This window comes from Laccaria bicolor, genomic scaffold (assembly GCF_000143565.1).
Source record: "Laccaria bicolor S238N-H82 LACBIscaffold_9 genomic scaffold, whole genome shotgun sequence".
Taxonomy (NCBI): domain Eukaryota; kingdom Fungi; phylum Basidiomycota; class Agaricomycetes; order Agaricales; family Hydnangiaceae; genus Laccaria; species Laccaria bicolor.
Window position 1 is genome coordinate 364,227 of NW_001889880.1, and position 18,424 is coordinate 382,650.

The 18,424-nt window shown below is 48.4% G+C and overlaps 11 protein-coding genes across 11 annotated transcripts; 3 read left to right on the forward strand and 8 right to left on the reverse strand.

Moving 5' to 3' along the window:
• Nucleotides 1-145: 145 nt before the first annotated feature.
• LACBIDRAFT_318752 (uncharacterized protein) lies at nt 146-2,380 on the reverse strand (the record flags this gene model as incomplete). Its single annotated transcript, XM_001879878.1, has 9 exons — nt 146-772; nt 827-1,082; nt 1,132-1,181; nt 1,238-1,257; nt 1,307-1,511; nt 1,562-1,667; nt 1,728-1,969; nt 2,026-2,090; nt 2,140-2,380. The coding sequence occupies 9 exons, from the start codon at nt 2,378-2,380 to the stop codon at nt 146-148; spliced, it is 1,812 nt and encodes a 603-aa protein (XP_001879913.1).
• A 4,392-nt stretch (nt 2,381-6,772) lies between these two features.
• Nucleotides 6,773-7,663, forward strand: LACBIDRAFT_326010 (uncharacterized protein; the record flags this gene model as incomplete). The annotated part of the gene is made up of 1 exon (XM_001879627.1): nt 6,773-7,663. The coding sequence occupies one exon, from the start codon at nt 6,773-6,775 to the stop codon at nt 7,661-7,663; it is 891 nt and encodes a 296-aa protein (XP_001879662.1).
• Nucleotides 7,664-8,530: 867 nt separating this feature from the next.
• On the reverse strand, nt 8,531-8,689 carry LACBIDRAFT_318753 (uncharacterized protein; the record flags this gene model as incomplete). Its single annotated transcript, XM_001879879.1, has 1 exon — nt 8,531-8,689. The coding sequence occupies one exon, from the start codon at nt 8,687-8,689 to the stop codon at nt 8,531-8,533; it is 159 nt and encodes a 52-aa protein (XP_001879914.1).
• A 773-nt stretch (nt 8,690-9,462) lies between these two features.
• On the reverse strand, nt 9,463-10,068 carry LACBIDRAFT_318754 (uncharacterized protein). Its single transcript, XM_001879880.1, has 2 exons — nt 9,804-10,068; nt 9,463-9,746 (listed from the first exon to the last, which is right to left on the reverse strand). Exons 1-2 carry the CDS (start codon nt 10,029-10,031, stop codon nt 9,555-9,557), a joined length of 420 nt encoding a protein of 139 aa, XP_001879915.1. The 5' UTR covers nt 10,032-10,068; the 3' UTR covers nt 9,463-9,554.
• Nucleotides 10,069-10,895: 827 nt separating this feature from the next.
• Nucleotides 10,896-11,156, reverse strand: LACBIDRAFT_318755 (uncharacterized protein; the record flags this gene model as incomplete). Its single annotated transcript, XM_001879881.1, has 1 exon — nt 10,896-11,156. The coding sequence occupies one exon, from the start codon at nt 11,154-11,156 to the stop codon at nt 10,896-10,898; it is 261 nt and encodes an 86-aa protein (XP_001879916.1).
• Nucleotides 11,157-11,420: 264 nt separating this feature from the next.
• Nucleotides 11,421-11,998, reverse strand: LACBIDRAFT_318756 (uncharacterized protein; the record flags this gene model as incomplete). Its single annotated transcript, XM_001879882.1, has 3 exons — nt 11,421-11,483; nt 11,538-11,767; nt 11,821-11,998. 3 exons carry the CDS (start codon nt 11,996-11,998, stop codon nt 11,421-11,423), a joined length of 471 nt encoding a protein of 156 aa, XP_001879917.1.
• Nucleotides 11,999-12,504: 506 nt separating this feature from the next.
• LACBIDRAFT_318757 (uncharacterized protein) lies at nt 12,505-12,773 on the reverse strand (the record flags this gene model as incomplete). Its single annotated transcript, XM_001879883.1, has 2 exons — nt 12,505-12,623; nt 12,674-12,773. The coding sequence occupies 2 exons, from the start codon at nt 12,771-12,773 to the stop codon at nt 12,505-12,507; spliced, it is 219 nt and encodes a 72-aa protein (XP_001879918.1).
• A 657-nt stretch (nt 12,774-13,430) lies between these two features.
• On the forward strand, nt 13,431-14,232 carry LACBIDRAFT_293824 (uncharacterized protein). The gene is made up of 5 exons (XM_001879628.1): nt 13,431-13,453; nt 13,502-13,644; nt 13,698-13,885; nt 13,951-14,017; nt 14,077-14,232. Exons 2-5 carry the CDS (start codon nt 13,504-13,506, stop codon nt 14,152-14,154), a joined length of 474 nt encoding a protein of 157 aa, XP_001879663.1. The 5' UTR covers nt 13,431-13,453; nt 13,502-13,503; the 3' UTR covers nt 14,155-14,232.
• An 833-nt stretch (nt 14,233-15,065) lies between these two features.
• On the forward strand, nt 15,066-15,763 carry LACBIDRAFT_293825 (uncharacterized protein; the record flags this gene model as incomplete). Its single annotated transcript, XM_001879629.1, has 4 exons — nt 15,066-15,241; nt 15,302-15,405; nt 15,511-15,628; nt 15,686-15,763. The coding sequence occupies exons 1-4, from the start codon at nt 15,107-15,109 to the stop codon at nt 15,761-15,763; spliced, it is 435 nt and encodes a 144-aa protein (XP_001879664.1). The 5' UTR covers nt 15,066-15,106.
• Nucleotides 15,764-17,106: 1,343 nt separating this feature from the next.
• Nucleotides 17,107-17,406, reverse strand: LACBIDRAFT_318760 (glycosyltransferase family 20 protein; the record flags this gene model as incomplete). The annotated part of the gene is made up of 1 exon (XM_001879884.1): nt 17,107-17,406. The coding sequence occupies one exon, from the start codon at nt 17,404-17,406 to the stop codon at nt 17,107-17,109; it is 300 nt and encodes a 99-aa protein (XP_001879919.1).
• A 364-nt stretch (nt 17,407-17,770) lies between these two features.
• LACBIDRAFT_318761 (uncharacterized protein) lies at nt 17,771-18,189 on the reverse strand (the record flags this gene model as incomplete). The annotated part of the gene is made up of 3 exons (XM_001879885.1): nt 17,771-18,004; nt 18,087-18,102; nt 18,152-18,189. The coding sequence occupies 3 exons, from the start codon at nt 18,187-18,189 to the stop codon at nt 17,771-17,773; spliced, it is 288 nt and encodes a 95-aa protein (XP_001879920.1).
• Nucleotides 18,190-18,424: the final 235 nt, after the last annotated feature.

An 18,424-nucleotide genomic window follows, 5' to 3' on the forward strand; every position in this document is an offset into this window, starting at 1 on the left:
GTGGTTGGCTACCCATCGAATTAGACGATTGCAGGTATATATGTATGTACAGATCTGATATCTTGTCAAAATAGAGCAGCATTGTCCTGAAGCAAGCTGATTTGAAAATAGGAATCCAAGAAAACCGCAACAGTCCTTGGTCAATTTACGCGGCAGTAGGAAGGGTGGATACTGAAACAGAATCGGAGTCGCTGGTAAAACCATCCGTAAAGGCCATGTCAGGTTGACTCAGAGAATCGGTACTGAGAGACACGAGGGAGGCGCCAGGAAGAGCCTTTGGCATGGAGGGCCCACGTAGTGCACCACCGACCTTCTGCCCACCTCCCCGTTTTGACATCATACCCAAGCCCCCCATGTTCGCAAATTGCATCTGGGTTACCTCGTCCCTGCTTTGTTGCTCCTTCGCCTTTCTCTCTATTTCTCTTTCCTTCCTTTCCTTCCGTTCGATTCGCTCTTGTTCTACCCAGGCACCGATACCAATTGCTGCCTGCTCTGGATGCTTTTTGCAGGAAAGCAAATATCCTTGAAGTTCAGCGGTTGAGAACTCGTATTCAGGAACGCCCTGGGAAAATGTTTTTGCTAGTTCACCAAGCCTAGACTGCTTTTCGTCTACAGACGAAACTTTTGAGTCCTCGAAAGTAATGTATGACTGCGGAAAAAAACGAAGGAACAGCGCGGTAGCTTGTTCCCTTGTCGCCAGCTTGTACTGTATTTTGCGGTCGATGCGTCCAGGACGAAGAAGTGCCGGGTCCAAGTGGTCGATATAATTAGTCTGATAAAGGCCGATGAAAATCTTGTTCTAAATCAGGGGAAACGGCACATATACCGTTGCAAAAAAGAGCTTTCCCTCCTCGCTACCAACCCCGTCGATTACATTGAGTAATCCTGAGAGTGTGACGGTGGATCTCGTCCGCGAAGGCAACCTTGGCCCCAACCCCATCATGCCTGGATAGCCAGGAAGTAGCGGCATCGGATGCTCTCCCTCCTCTCGGGAAGGGAATGCACAATCAATATCTTCGATCAAAAAAATCGCTCGTTTAGGAATAGAAGCGGCAGCTCTTTGTAGGAACGAGTCATCGACGCTGCGCACGGAGTTGGAGATGAGTAAATAGAGGGACAACGTATACTAACAAACCCGCGGCTAGCGAAAGAGAGTATATCTCCATACCCAATTCACCGGCCTGAATTTGTTAGAGTACTCTGTGAGTTTAAGCTTTGAATTAAAGTTTATACACACCAATGCGTGAATGGTGGAGCCTAGGAGTGGCGTCAGCCTTGGGGAAAACGGGGCAATAGAGAAACTTACTTTTGCCTGTACCAGGAGGGCCATACAAAAGATACCCTCGTCGATGGGGAATGCCGGCATCGATGTACCAGTTTTCCATATCAAGAAATTCCCGTGCGTCGCCTACAATCGAATCAATAACCCCCTCCTCGAGGATAATAGAGTCGAGAGGTCTTCGGATTTTGCATTTGACATTGTTCCACGTAAACGTTGGACCAAAATGCGGCTGCTCCTACACGTCGTTGAATATGATGAGTCAAGGCATCACCCACGTACCGTATCAGCCGTATGTATAATTACGTTTGGCCGGCTGACTTCGACGTAGCGAAGTCGAGCTTTTTCAACGAGTTTGGAAACGACGGTCATGTCAAGGGTATAAATCCTGTTTAAAATTAATTGATGTGACCTACGCAACATAAAGATCGTGGACGGAATTTCTCACGTTATGAATATTGTGGATAGGGACTGAGCTCCCATTTGTGTATAAGTTGGCGTCCCTTTGCTCCGTTTGATTTCAAGCCAATAGCCATTCCATCGAAAGAGTTGTGGGAGTTCATATGTAGGCACATAATCTGCACTTCCTTCAGGTTGCGAGCTAGGGCTTGTTTCAATTCCCCATTTCCTGCTCGAGTTTTTTGCGGTTACACGGAAATCACGCGATCGACGCCACACGTTATGCTCCGTCTGTGTTTCAACTCAGCGACTGCCATGAGTGAACCGCGTTCTTATGAAACGCGTACCAAGAAGAGAATGATCCACTCATAAGTAGGGTCTCCCTCGCCGAATTGTATGGTGATGGAGTATTCTGTAAAAAATCAGACCTACGCCACTCATCGATTCCCGAAGAAACTCACGAAACCTAAGCCTCTCAAAAAGCCACTGGCACAATCTCCTGCCAGTCTCTATAATGCTCCCCAAAACGAGTAACTTGACGCTGCCAAGGCCGTACGTGTTCGAGAATAGCGACGCGAAGAAGGAAAACCCCATAATTCGAGTGAGGAAGCTTGGAGCTGACCACAATTCGCCTGTGTCATTGCGATCCTGATCACCAGCCATAAGTCCTCCGTAGAAATGCGGACGAGGCCTTGCGGACATGGACGTTTGGTCGTAGTAGAAAGAGGTTCGTTGGAGGTTCGCAGACGTTGATTTTAATAATTGGATAAAACGTGATCAATTGATCATAAACCACGTGGTAGGTCTGTGGGAAACGATTAGCCGTTTCGAATTATCGTTGCCAACTCAACATTGACTCAACACACCGTTCTAGTAGTAGGTGCAGGATGGTCTGTTATTCAATAGTTCGTGCTTTTATTACTAGATAGACGCCTATAGCGCCAATCGTCTTATCGACCGGCGCCCATCGAAAAGGGTGAATCGATTTCAGAGGAGGGCGGACCATGACAAGCCACATACTCAAGTTGGAGGATCTGCGCAAGCTGAAACTTGAACACAAATTGAGGGAAACATGATTCGCCGGCATCTTGAAGCCAACCAGCTTTTCGCATGGGAATAACCAGAACTGGGCTATAGATTAGGGGCGAAAATGAACAATGGCTCACTCCATCGCAGGTCAATGCCAGCACTCAAGTTCCACCAGGTATCAGACATCCCAATACCAGGAGCCCCGCTCTATACGGGCAATACCTATAATTCCGAGCGAATGGCCCCATTCAATAGCGGCGAGACGACTATTGGCCTACCAGATCTCGAAGCTAGAGCGAATCAATTGCGATACAGCGGAATGAGGATCCTTTTATCGCCCAAAGTGTTCGCAGTGTCAACGGTCTTTAGGAGGTCCTGCAGAGATCCTGAAATCGCACAAGTCAAAAGAGTTCGTCGGACTTGTCGTAAAAATCCTACCAAAGTCGAGCCCGCTATGATCCAGCCTCTCGAAAGAGTAGTGTGTGCGCTTCCACCGAGCGTAGGTCCAATCATTGGATGATCGGGAGCAGAATCAAGTTATAAATCGGCGACATGCGATTGTCGGACTCGATGGGTAGGTATCAGTTTGCGGTGCAAGAATACTTAAGTAAATGGGGTTTGAGCTATGAATCTATGATGGAAGTTTAGCCCGACTCGGAGATTTCTCCATGCACTTATATACGGACGGCCCTCTATCACCAGCGAGGGGAAGCTCGTAGTTTTTAAAGCCAGGTACCTGATTGAATGGGAACAACAATTGCGGTCGTTCAATCCGCTCGTCATCAGAGAAGGAGTTCTTCCAACGCTATTGGCCTGCAATATTCGAAATGTGGCCCAAGGTGATCAAGAAAAATGCCGAGCCCTGATCGAAATAGCTCTTCTTAGGTGATGGTCTACAATCGTCAAAATGTGGCCCCAAGGTGGTCAGAAAAACTGGGTCACAGCGCATAGTAAACTTAGCGGGAGTCGAACCCAAGGACCGACGCGTATTCTAACCCATCGAAAGAGTACACAGCGCGTCCCCTAAGCCTGGAGTTCCATAGGTATACAACAAGCACAGTGAAGCCGTGTCTCATTGTGAGGGTCTGTTGGAGCATACAGAGGGTACAAACATTGAAGATTTCTTTGAACGTTATCAGCTGGCCAGCGGGAGTTGAACCCACGGACCCCACACATACCAACGCAAGTGTGTGCCTATTTCCCTTTAGCCTAGAGTTCTGTTATAATCAGAAGAAGAGGTAGGCTTTGGACTGGTGCTCCGCACATTGGTAGAGGAAAGCGGAGCGTGAGATGTGTATAGTATTCTGGAATTGAGCCGCTAGCACCTCCGTTGAAATTACAAAGAAAACGGGAACGGCCTCCGATGCGAAAGACCGATGCATTGTTGCAAATTGTAATGAGGTCTGCAATCGTCGAAAAGTTGCCACAAGCCTAGATCGCAAACGACAAAAATTGACTGACCAGTGCTGGTAGGCTTCAGAGGTCTCTGCGGGAGTTGAACCCATGCACAAACGTCCACAATGAACGCTGTAAGCCCTTCAGCTAGAGTCCTGATGGTATTCAGCAGCAGAGGTAACTTGACGTACTGCTGGGGGGAATTTTCGGGCAGATGGCGAATAAATATCAAGAGCCCCGTTTCGCGAGTAGATGAGCCACCGACAAGGGAACGCAAAAGTCTAAAAGTCAGAGACCCAACCTCGTATTATATTCTGTGGCACTAGCCGAACCACGTTAAGGACGGTGTGTCCGTTCTCCTCCAAGCTCAAAACCCTCTCGACAATTTAAAAAAAAAAAATAGCCCCGGCTAGATGAACCCCGCAGGAGAATTGCAACTCGGTTTGTGCGCCTCCTCTTGAACTAGACTCGGCGTTCTAATAGTATAGATGTTCAGAAGGAGAAGTCAAGATGCGCACATCCGACAAGACGGGGACGCTATTGACGTCGTAATTGGCGCCCTGCACCAGATGAGCTTAGAACATCAAATTTAGATGCCACAGTCCGAGTAATCAATGCCGAAGCCTTGGTTCCATCGGTTATTGGGGTTTTACAGCTTTACACCAACGCCACGAGTCATATATCGCCAACGATGACCAAGGGTTGCGTGCTAGTGACGAGTTCCTGAAGACGCCCAGAGGAATTAAGTTGGTGCGCAGTGAATTGGAGAAAGTGAGCTGATATCGATGGAATTTGGTATCCGGGATTTTTTTATACTTGTGCCAAAAATCCTGTTGCCAAGGTTGAGTGGAAGGAGGAGAGCTTTCGTGTCGCCGAAGAGGAAAACAGGATAGGCGCCTAAAGGCAACTTTAAGCGCGCGCCTCTTTTTAGATAGAATTGACGCCAGATAATCCCCAAGTAGAAAATCAGCCGACGGGGAGAAGTAAGGCTTAGTGAGAACTGCCAGCTGTGGGCGTGTCGCTCAGATAATTGTCCCCCCAAATATGCATTTTTCATACACATATTGTGTATGAAAATAGGTTACTGATGTTCAATAGGTCGTCAGGATGTCGTGATAGGTGTGTCCCGCGATACATAAGTGAGGTAGACACGTTCAGGACCGCAGATTGAGTCTCCGTTCGACATGCCATTGCGTTGTGAGGCCGCGTGGGAGATAGTACAGTGAAAGTATACAGCACTTTTGGTAGGTGAGATTTTGTTGAGAGGTATTGCAACAAAAGGTATAGTGCGGAGTGCCAGTCGCGACTCGCCACTGGCAGGAGGCTTGATTATGGAGAGTTGTGTCAAGTCCATGTCCGTCGCATCCCGCTTGTTTCATTTGAAAGCCGAAGGATGCAAGAGGCGTGGTAGATGCCTTGTCATGTTATAAGTGGGGCACGTTTAGGACCGCAGATTCTAAGCCTCAATTGTGAGACCGCGTCGGAGATAGTGACATGAAGGTGTACAGCAGTTAATGATATGTCGAATGTTGCCGAGAGCAATGTTGACAAAAGATATGGTACCGGAGCGGCAGAAGGCTTGATTATGAAGAGTTGTGATGAGAGTGTCATGAGTATCAAGCCCATGTCCGTGCATTCCGCTCGTTTCATTAGAAAGCAAGTTTTGTGTACTGCGTAGCCGCAGTTTAGCTATTAGCTAATGACCAGGCCAGCGTTGACTTGACAAGTCACACGACTAGATCAGTGTATGACAGAGTCTCGACAGCTAGGGGTGCGCAGAATTCGCCTATGTTCTGAGCGTTCTATTTTGAGGAAGCTTTTCGAAGCCGGCTTTGAAGCGAAGCTTGGACTTGATCCGAGTGCTGTGGATGACGCTGGAGCTCCATTGCGAGCAGGGCGTACGTAGACTCAGAGTAAGTTGACGAATGGGAAGTGGGGGGTGGAGGAGGGTGGAGAAGGGGTGTGAGCTGATGACGCGGTGGATTACGTACGATATCGACAGTCGCCTTAACCTCGTTGCCTACGACCCGGCGGAAACCAGTTGTTGACCTCGGCTTCGACACAGCCTGCTGAGCGCATGTTATAACTGACATGAGACTCACAATAATAGGCGACATCATCAATGGAGCGACAGGTCTCTTCCTGACCGTCTTATTGTCTTCAGGTCCTGCTATATTTTGCTAGCGGTTGCATTAGCCACTGTCAAACCCACGCCTATCATCATCTAAAATTGGGATACTCTCAAAGCCTCTCTTCTTCCCCTCCCATCTATCTCACTCGGCGCTCCAGCGAGCTTGACCATCAAAACACTCGCTTCTCCTTCATCTTCATCCAACTACTGCCGCAGTCCACGCCCCTACCGCGATGTCTAGCATCATCTCCCTTTCGAGCCCAACAGATGGCTCTTCGTCATCATCATCAGACTCGGCAGCGCCCTCACCCATCTTCACGCCATCCACTCTCTTCTCCATCCCGTCCTCCAGTACACCTCCTTTAGTCCTGCCGACTAGCGGCGGGAATCAAAACAACAATAACAACAATAATGGCGTATCGGCAGCATCCTCTGCTTCTCTATACCGTGCGTTCGCTCTCCTCATCCCGCTCCCCCTAATCTAAAGCTGACTGATAAACCAAAATGCCTCCTTTATCTTCTCCTCACCGTAACCAACCATGTCCCCAATCCCAATCCCAACCCCTCAATTCGCCCCAACCCCGGCTGCTCCCAATACACAATACCCATCCAACGGACCGGCGTTCTCACCACCAGTCTACACCTTCCTCGCAACCCTCGTTCTCCTCCTCTCCGTCTCAGCCGCCATCGTCGTCCGCTCCTTCATCCTCCGACGACGGCACCGCTTAATGGTGGAAGAGGCGATACGCAACGGCACTTGGGTAGCCCCGGCGCCACTCACTTCCCGTGCGAGTCGGAACGTGGATTTGTCAAAGAAACCGAAGATGTGGGAGGTTTATCTGGGTCAGGGTGGGTTTGGGTATGGTGAGAAGGGAGGAGAGGAGTATTGCGCGCAATGGGACGCCATCCAACCGTTCTCAGCTGCCTACGTCACACCCACCACCTCGGACACTCAGGACGATCATCGAACAGGTTCGAACGACCAACTACCTCACCCTGCGACCACCACCACATCCCCACCCCGACCCTTCTTCTCGCGCATCATGAACCGGACGCCATCATCTACATCTAATCCTTCTTCGTTCCCCTTGACCACACGCACGAATACCATCACTTCCTCAACAGATGCCAATAACGACAATACCGATACCCCATCAACAACGATAATACCACCACTGGCACCCACCGGCCCACCAACCGTCCGCGTAGCTGTTCTCATCGTCATGCCGTTCCAACGAACACAACAATCCCATTCCCACTCATCATCTCATTCCCGATCACGAGTAACATCGCCTTCAGAGGAGGAGGAAGAACAGCTGCCGTATTTAGACGTAGGCGTCGCTGAGCTCCCGGTGCTCAGTACGGATTCTACCGAGGCGACGGATAGACGAAAGGAGAGTATGGGGAGTCGGGAGAGCGATGATGTTTGAGCGCGCGAGTCGGTGCTTGTAATCCACCGGTCAGTGGATTTCGCCAAAATCATGCACTGCACCCGTCGATTCGCGGATCTGCAATAAAACATGGGAGGCTGGATCGTCTTCTTAATTTTTCATTGACATAAAAAAAAACGCTTGTCTCCTACGCTTTTTGCTTTACCTCGCTGTTATGTTCATTTTGGACGGTTGTATTCATTAGTTAGTTACCTGTATGCCCCGCATTTTTCTTTCTACTTGTTATCATACGCAATTTGTACGAATCACAGTTACAATATTACCATGGAAATTAATTTTTGCAACTTACATTAGTTTTAGTACTTTTAAATAATGATGCTGTACCCTCTTGGTGAACAACTCAGTGTTTGACCGAGTCCAGTCGTTACATTCTTCTGGTATGTCTGTAAGCACAAATAAGTGCAGTGATGACGACTACTAGAACACTGTGCACCCCAGGTCAGGTTATTTTCCCTGGGTGTAAAACTGGGTATATAGGTTATAATAACTACTTTCTCGGACTACAATCCCTGGGTGGTAAATAAAACAACTTGGTCAACAGGTTGTTGATACCTGGTTAGAATAACTTGTTATATGACGGAAATAACCCGCTCCCAGGTCTCGTTGTAACAGTTATTATAACCTGTTAACCACGTTGTACTGTAGAGGCAAAATAGCTGGGAAAACGGGTTTTCTCACTCCTTGTCCAACAGATAGAAATCACCACATTGAATTTTGATTGGACTGGTATAAAAAACTCGGACTGGTATAAAAAACTCGGACTGGTATAAAAAACTCGGTAGACAGATGAAATTGAGGCTATAACTGAGTGTTTATATACAACCTATCTACACGGTATCGACCAACTTACGATGCTTGGATGAACGTGCCGTTGCTTCCCAAACCCTCATTCCCAGACTGAGCCCCTTGATACTCCATATCATCGTCATCCTCGTCCCCATCCCTGCCATAGCCCGCCAAAATTTCCCCTTTCCCCTCGCCCAGTCTGCAGGGAAGCGCTTTCATGTATTTGAGCGGGTCTGGCACATTGAACTCAATTAGTAAGTCAGTTGCCTCCGGAGTAAAGCACTTACCAAACGGAAGATGTTAGCCAGTTTATGATGGACGATGTCAAGAGGTCAGCCGGCGCCGCTGGATGGGGGAGGGAGAAAGAGGTTGTTTGATCCCATTCTCACGTTTGTTGAGTATTATATATAGAGATTGCGCCGTATGCTCCACAATGACATCAAAGCTCCCCCGAGATATATATACTGATACACCTGGTTTACAAGTTATGAAGATCACTTGTTGAACAGGTTATAATTTAACTTGGTATCTACTGGTTTCGAGGACAAGGTAAAATTTACTGGGTTTCCGGGTGATTTTAATAACCTGGTAATATCTGGGTATTATTACTGGGTTCAGAATAACCAGGTTGGTACCCGATCTTCCGGTGAAAGGTTGAAAGCACTCGGTGATCGGGGGAAAACAACCCGAACTGGGGTGCACAGTGGAATTTGCTGAAGCTTTCAATCTCAGAGGTGGAGTATGATATAATATCTGCAAAAATCATTCGAGGTCTTACGTTAAATGAGCCTGGGGGAGTCGGGAGAGCGATGCTATTTGAGCGCTAGCGAGCCGGCGCTTGCAATCTACCGGCGGGTGAGTTTTGCCAGCCGATTCCCAAGTCCGGAATAAAACATGGGAGCGTCTCGTGCTTTGCTGTTGGATGGCTGTATTCATTAGTTACTGTATGCTGCATTTCTTTCTGCTTGTGATCATCAAAAAGTAGGTGTGTTGGAATCAAATATCCATGGTATGTATATCGTCCAAGGGGCCCCGACATCTACATAACTCATTACAGGATTTTGACACCATCTAAACCGACCTCTTACTTAGCTCGCTTGGCAGACCCAAGTTGACTTCTGGCCTTCAACGGAGATGTATCGACTTGGCGTGCCACAGAGCTACGCAGACGGGGGGACTGAGGAAGAGCATCACGACGACGACGGGAGGATGTCGAGCAGACGGCTTTGGAAGGGCAGTTCCCAGCGTCGTTGTCAGCCGTCAGCACTCCTGTGGTCTGGTTGAAGTTTCAGTGAGAGCTAGTAGTAGACGATGAGTTGAGTTTATAGCACACCTTGCTGTACACGCATAGATGATAGGTAGGCCTCAGCGCATAAGTACAGTTAATCAAGTCGCTGGATGCACTGCTATCGGAAAGGAGCAACCCCTGGCTGCGTTGGTCTGTGAGGGGGCACGTATAGAGTGCACAAGGAGTGTTGAATGGTGTGGAATCGCGGGCTACCATCGCAGACGTGAGCGTAGAACCGATCAGGAGGGTGAAGATAGTGAGGAAAGAGCGCATCTTGTAAAGGAGTGGAAGTACGAAAGGCGGCAGAAAGGGAAAAAGGCCTAAAAGTCACTGAAGTGTCGGACCAATGTCGGACCGCCAGTAAACTGTTTATATAGAAAAGGGCAGATCAGGTCTGGATCACCCATCATCCTATTACTAAGTTTTGCTCGGCACTGTACCTAATTGCTGTACCTTATAAATATGACTCGGAAGTAACTGGCAGCGTTGCGCTTTAGCTACTATGTTTGTTCAGGATATTGAAACTTTTTCAGTGTTGCACGATTGTTGGCTCACCACTTTGTCCCATCCTTTCAATTTTTTGACCACTCGATGTACATTTTTGTCTTCTATACGAATATCGACTTTTTGTACTGTAGATGTGTTATGTTCGCTGTCGGAGGCGATCCGGTACTCAGGGTTCAAAAATATCAGGATATTGAAACTGTTGTCACACCAGATCACAAGGACTTTGGCTGGACGATGATGACAGTTTGGCGTGCGTATGTCACGCAAATGTCACGCTTTAACGCCGTTTGCGAGCGAAATTTTGTATTTTGCACTCCCGCCCAACAGCACTTCATCTTTCTCTCTAGAAATTTGTATTTGAACTCTCACATATCATTTTAATGTAATTGGAAAGTGTCAGAATAAACAATCAAGCCGATCTGGAGGGATCTGAGAGAACATTCCAATACTTATGTTTGGCTGGTGTAATGAAAACCACAAATCCATGTCTTAAGAATGCAATTTTTTGAATGCATCTCTAAAAATTTAAAGTTACAGAGAGAATACACAAATACACTGGTCTCCAGAATTTGAGAACCTCAGAGTAGGTGGATGCAAAGATAATCCGCATTTTCAATATCCCGACGAGTTTCAATATCGTGGGCAAACATAGTACGAATCGTATGCCACCGTGACCACGCGTGTCATTCGTAAAAAATGGCCACTCACATGATGATTACGCTTTACAGACGAGTCGCACAGGCAGAGCTCTGGATAAGTTCGAGTTGTCATTATAGAGGGAAACCCTGAATCTATACGACCCAGGACCTCGCCAGCCCAACGTTGGGTTTGAGCCCGAGTCTCCGATTTGTGGTACGTCGATGGAAACAATGACAAGCATCCATCCCTCATGCTCTCTTGAAGTTTGACGTTCAATCACGTTCAACGTTCGTCATGCCGTTCCAACGAACACAATCCCAATCCCCATCGCCCTTGGAGGAGGAAGAACGGCTGCCCTATGTAGGCGTCGCTGAGCTCCCGGTTTCTTCTGACCCCCCTGGGGCCTGGCCTTGGCGACGGATAGACGAAAGGAGAGTATGGCCCGGAGTTGGGAGAGCGATGATGTTTGAGCGCTGGCGAGTCGGCGTCGGCGAGTGGATTTCGCCGGCCTTTCGGTTACGTTCGGGAGACCTGAGTGCTTAGAGGTCGAGGATGGAGAGGCTCTACCAGTCGTTGTAACTGTCAAAGGAAAGAATGAGTCTAGAGAAAGGGGAAAAAGAGCGAAAGGCTCACACAACGTGTACAGCACCCACTCGCCATCTTGTTTGTCAAATGTACGAATAAAGGGGGTTGAGGGACATTTCGTAGTCGCGCTGAGCTTCGATCTGATGTTGAGAAGGATTGGAAGGTGGGGGAGGAAGGTCCGGCGCCTAATGCCCTATCAACGACGAGTACCAGTTGGCATTGGACAACGTTGACGTTCCGTTTTGTCATACTCGTGAAGACAGAAAGCTTCGTACGCACTCTATACAACTTGATTCAGTGTCCAGGCAGATGAACAAGGTCGCAAACGTACCATTCCGTCCTAATACACTATCAATGCATATCGCCCTTGCCATTGGAAGGCCGGATCTGGACAACTCCAACTCCTCCCACTGTGTCCTCGTCAATGGCTTCCCGTGGATCATCCTAGGGCATGTCTTGGTAGCAAAAAGAGCGCGTTCGGGATCAATCGTGTGGTGCGTGCGAGACATGTAGGGCCAGAGAAGGTGGCTGCAGACCGAGGAAGCAGCGGCGCGGACGAGCTGAAAATGTCGACCAGCGTGAAAATTTTCCCTGGATTCTGCCCACTCCACTGCTCCATCCTTCCCCCTCTACATAATTGTCTCCTTGACGACACTGACGCGTTCGGCGTCAACTTCAAACTCGGGGCGTTCTCTGGCGCGTGTTCCCTGACCTTCCTCTCCTGACCCCTTGGTTTCTTTGGAGTGAATGAGGTGATGAGGAGGAAGGTGGGCAGGACAGGGAATCTGTATATTTTGCCACACTGAATAGTAATTCTTGAGATTCCAGATTGAGGGGGCCCGTTGCCAGTCATGATAGCTGTCTTCAAACGAAAAGATGAGTCGGGAGAAAGGGATAAAAAGAGGAAGAACTCACGGGACATCAACGGTAACTTTCGCCACCGTCGTCTTCAAAGCTATAAGAAGAGGGGAGTGAGGCACGTTTGTCGTTGCGCCCGAGCTTTCGTTGAGGAGGACTAGAAGATGGGCGAGGAATGCTGAGCGCCTGATACCCTTTTAACGACCAGTACGAATCCGGGTTGGAAGACACTGATGCTTCCTTTCGGCATAGGCATGTAGACCACAAGCTTCGTAGCTAATACGTCGCTGTAAGTCCACGCAAACAAACCAAGGCAGCAAACATACCATTTCGCCAGCTTACAACATTAATGACATCCGGTTCTCCCCCATCCTTCGAATTGGTCCTCGCGAGTCTAGGAGGAACAGTTGGGTAGGACGTGGACATGCGCTTCGGAAGCCAAGACTGTTGAGGTTTTAAACGGAGGTGGTGACACTGATCGAAACAATGACAAACATCCCTTACTTTAACTTCAAGTTGAATTTGAAGTTTAACGTTCAACGTTGTTACAGCCTTCCCAGGCTCGACCATTCCAAAAGTCATCGTAAGATCTCGGCGCCAGCGAAAATAACACTGACTGAGAATCAGATCGGCCTCGTCAAGCAACCGGTTGAGAAGTTTCCCCATTCCCATACAACAGCTTGAAGCCTTAGACTACGCTGCAGTCGAAATGGAGCTTTCGCCTTTTTTGGACTTCTCCCCCCTGCGCGCTTGCGCTGCGATAGTCGAAGACCCAAATTTCTCAAATCTCTCACTGCTGGGATATGCCGCGTATGAATCATATTTACCTGGCTTCACCTATCGAATTGCCACATGATTGTTCTCAACTTGAATTGTGAGGGCTTTCATTCGTCAAAATGCTAGTGTTGATTAATGATTCGTCGCGCAGGAACATTCCAGCAGTCCGAATGAATGGTCAAGTTTTCAAAGTTCGTACGTTATTCCCATTTTCAGATGAGTCATCTGGCATTCTGGCAGCGCTGGCGCAGCGCCCGAAGCCTCGATTCTAATCATGGCGCGCATTAAATATATATCTTGAAGGTATAAAGATCAAAGGTGGTTTCAAGGTAAGTCAAACCTCATCTGCTTCGAATACCTTCTTAATAACAAATCAGTCATGGTCGAGAACGGACTCTACACCCTCAAAGCCTCTCCCGTCGTCGAGGCCGCCAGTGGTGGTATGTATGCGACTGGGAACGGCACTTTCAAGATCGTCACCGTCGCCGCCCAAGTCCCGACGACCTTCGATCGTCAAACCGTTAGTTTTTTCATCTTTCTGCAGGATGAACGCTGATGCCTGGCTGTTGCTAGTGGAAGATCACTGCCGTTCGTGGGAAAAAAGACACATACACTATCATCCAGCACCACAAGCATGACATCTCTCTGGGCGGAAGTTGGTCCCTCGAGGACAACTTGTCCGTTCCACACGGCCCCGTCATCACCGCCGAGGAACACATCGAATGGGAAATTACCCCAGCAAACAACGCCGACACCTATTTGTATGTGGTTTATAATTAATCGACGCATCGCAAAACTTTTTTACTTACCCATAATTCATATTCAGCATCCAAGCAATCCATAAGTCCGATGGCCACAATGGGTGGTTCGTTGGAACCGATCATAAGAATGAAGTTAGTAATTTTCTTTACTTTTCTGTCTCGATCTCTCTTGAAATTGACTTATGATTAAGGTTGTTATTATACGTTCTCCGATTTTCACGCCCCCATTCCCGGATAGACCCTACTGGCAATTCAATAAATCATCCTAAATTTTGTGAACGTTAATTTTGTAAGCGGAGTTACGGTGGGCAGGTCATTGGTTTTACGGAATGTCATACACTTTTTGCAAAGATATTCTCGAGTACTATCTCATTTTGATTTTGATGCCAACGATGGATTTTTAGTGTGAAAATGTGAATGAGGCCTGAGTAAGAAATTTGTAGTGGAGATAACGGAATTAGGTGGCAGTGCAAAGTCTTTTTCACGAGGTGCACAACCTCGCGCCCGAGCTTCAACGTTCAACGTGTCGCAGCCCTTCCGAAAGACAAACTCGACCACGCCAGAACTTACCATGATCCTTACCCGCTACTATTGGTTCTGATTTGGGCTCTAGGGGAAATTGGCTGATTGAGAATCAGTTTAGCCGAGTCCTCCCGGCACATTCACTGCTTGTCAACTATCCCCACCTCATCCCCTTTTGAGCCGCTGTGCCACGCCGCACTTTCAGTGGAGCCTTCGTCCTTTTTTGACCTAGCGCCATCTTGCGCGCGCTGGCGCTGCGTGAGCTGAAGATCCAGATTTCTCCGAATCGGTAGAGTGCCCTTCAATGCGCATGCTGTATCATCTGACGAACTTCCACAGAAGTCTGGATTTGTCTGACAGACTCTTGAGCGGTGGACCTGGCTTGCCACCTATTGAACTACCGCATTTGCTGCTCTCAACAATAAGGGCTGAATGTGCTCGAGGTGCTAGTGTTAATTCGTCGCTCAGGAACATTCTAGCAATCCGAATGGATTGTCAAGTTTTCAAGGCCCGTACGCTACTCACTACTTTCAGACAAGTCGTCTGACATTCTGGCAGCGCTGGAATCCAGCGCCCGAAATCTCAATTCTGGTCATGGCGTGCACTAAAAATACATCGTGACGGTATAAAGGTCGCAGGTGTTTTGAAGGTAAATCTCATCTCATCTACTTCGAATAACTCCTTGATAACAAATCAGTCATGGTCGAGAACGGACTCTACACCCTCCGGGCCTCTCCCGTCGCCGGTGTTGGTGGCATGTACGCGACTGGTAACGGTACTTTCAAGATCGTCACCGTTGCCGCCCAAGTCCCGACAACCTTCGACCGTCAAACCGTTAGTTCCTACATCTTTTTTTCTTCTTCTTGACGAAGGCTGACGCCTGGCTGTTGCTAGTGGAAGATCACCGCCGTTCATGGCAAGAAAGACACATACACTATCGTCCAGCACCACAAGCACGACATCTCTTTGGGCGGAAGTTGGTCCCTCGAGGACAACTTGTCCGTTCCACACGGCCCCGTCATCACCGCCGAGGAACACATCGAATGGGAAATTACCCCGGCAAACAACGGGATCATCAACACCTACTTGTATGTGGTTTATAGTTTATCGACGTATCGCACGACTTTTTCTTACCTACCGTATTTCATATCTAGCATCCAAGCAATCCATAAGTTTGATGGCCGTCATGCTTGGTTCGTTGGAACTGATCACAAGAATGAAGTCAGTCATCCTTTACTTTTTTGTCTCCACCTCTTTTGAAACTGACTTGCGATTTAGGTTGTAATTGTACCTTCTCCGGTTCTCTTCCCCCCATTCCCTGATAGACCGTACTGGCAATTCCACACATCATCCTAAATTTTGTGAATGGAATTTTTGTAAACGGAGCTACGGAAGGCAGGTTATTGGTTTTACCAAGGTTTTACGGAATGTCATATACTTTGTGTTGACTTTGTGCAAATATATTCTCTGGTTTTGATGTTAGTCATGGACTTTTTGTGCGAAAATGTGAATGAGCTCATGGCAAACGTTTGCTGGCGGTCCGCGGACCACCTTGCATTATCATTCTTCCTCTCAACGTCCTGATTATTCCGTGACAACTCCTTCCTGTTGTGCGTTGAAACAAATTAACGCCCCGCCGCGAGCCGTGGGGGTCAGATTTCTTAGCTTAACAACAACGCTTGTCTATGACCATTCCCCCCCCAAAAAAAATTGTTACTACCCAGTATTGTATCCCAGATCATCTTTATTAGATTTCTCTCAAAAGAGTGTCACCAACGATAAGTCAATGCGGAGAGGGCCGTTCCTTGAATACAGTTTCTAAGTGCTTAGCGCTCACTGCCATCAGGGTTCCGTTGAAGTCATTGAGATCTTGTGAGCACTTGGGCGACGAGATATACATAGATCGTGCCGTGAACCGAAATTCTGATGATTTTATGTGCCTATAAGCCATCGGTGGGTGTTTTTTCCACTTATAAAAAGGCAGCTTCGCATTCCTTGATCAAAGCGATAAACCGATCTGCAACCGCGATGTCTGAAGCCATCGTTCTCCCCTCCCTCTCTCAATGGACCAAGAACCACCTCACTGCAATTATTCAGGCCACGACACCCAGCGCTCTCGACGCGTTCCTGTTCAAGGATGCTGTCATCACCGTCAAGGGGCGCACGCATCTCCCGTTACGAATTCACTACCCAGTTACGAAGCGAGAAATTCGCCGAAACGAAGGCTTTTATCTCCTTCGCAGCGGCCTTCCACCTCCACAATATCAGAGGATTTACGGACCGACGGAAGGTGAAGGTATTGAATGAAGTTGTTCTTGAGGGACCCGTCCCTTCGAAGAGTGGCTGAGTTTCATGGTAACTTATCGACTTTCATTGGTGTACGGACAGAGTTTTTGAATTTGAAGAGGATATTGCAGCCTTCAATCGAGCAGCACCGTGGTCTGGCAAGTAAAATCCAAGTACCCTCAATCTGTGTAAGATAGCTTCATGGGTTCAAATGCTGAGCTTTTCCAATCGACGAGAACCATTTATTAGCCAGGCTTTTCTTCTGTACTTTTTACTCACACATGGGCGCGTTCCCCAAAGCAAAATTCAAGGCCCCGACTAAGCGCCATTCCTCCCTCAAATGCGTCGCAATAAACACATAGGCTCCAGATACTCGATTCCTATGGGAAAATATTGACATCGACAAACCTCCCTCATTCGCCCAACTCGTCTCGGACGACGCCGCCACCCTCCGCTGTGGCGCCGTGTACCTCCAGGACTTGGATCCCCTTGGGCAGGGCCTCGTACACCAATGTGGGCGAAACAGTCTGGCGTGCATAATTGGCAGTCTGGGGATATACCGAATCCGCCCCGAGCAAACCGAGCAACAAGTCCTGTCGAACGGACAAACACCTGAATATCTCGGAAGAAGGAAAGGCAATGTGCATGAAGAACCCGATCGGAGCTGCGCATGGGAGCTTTGGGCTTGAGCGGAGGAGGTTGGGGAGGAGCATGGGGTAGTCGTTTACCCAGATGATGTCACCTTGGTAATTTCAAGAGTGGCGTCGGCGGTACGTTGGTTGACGGAGACGTATTGTTGTTAGAGGCGGATTCGTACAAGAGTTTGGTATTGGGGGCATCGGGGACTGTTCAGTGGAGACATAGCCAGACGACCTAGTAGTGTGGTGGGTGGGATGATGGAATTAAAAATGAAAGAAAGCGTACCTGGTGAGAAACTTCGTCGTAACAAATTTGGACCTCGCAGTCGGGGGTCCAAACGGGCAAGCACAGCAGTTTAACCCCTCAACATTCCTCCTCAAGCTCTCACTAGACCCATCCGTAGCAGTGCTCAACGCATCAAACCATCCTCTTGCGCAGCTAGTCCCCCCGACTGTCAAGCGTATTTTTCAGACCACCCTTCCCATGGCTATTAGGCTCAAGATGCCATGCCTCTGAAGTTGTCGGAAGGTCGTTCACTGAAGCGCTAGCGATTTTGTGCCTTAGCGGCGAGGGGAGGGTGTCGTCACTACGCGTTGTTTCGTGTTTTCTTGATATGGATGCTGCGGTCGGGGATGTGGTGAATGTGGGTGAAGTAGGGAGTCGGGTGCGAAGCTGGTTATTTTAGTGAAAGGCGTGGTTGTTTCTGCGTTTAATGAGATAACTGGTGGTGTGGTTGTTAGAACTAGAAGGATACCCTTGAGGATAAGTACCTATGGGGAGGTCAGATGGGATGTGACATGTGACGCGCGTGACGCGTACCTTTTGAGACTTGTTTCTGTTTGCAGATTTCGCAGCATCAACAGCGCAAATGACCTCCCCCTTCTCCACTCTCTTAGAACTGGCGAAAATTTGCACCCTTGGAATGCACAGCGCCAAACTATTTTTAAGCTCTGCTCTGGCTCTGCTTGTCCCTGTGACCATTCTTCCTGTCATGAAATACCACGAATGGCAAATCAACTATGTCATTCGCTGTCCGAACGAACAACCAACCGGTCTCCGAAGAACTCCTCACTCCGAATTGGGTCTTTTTTG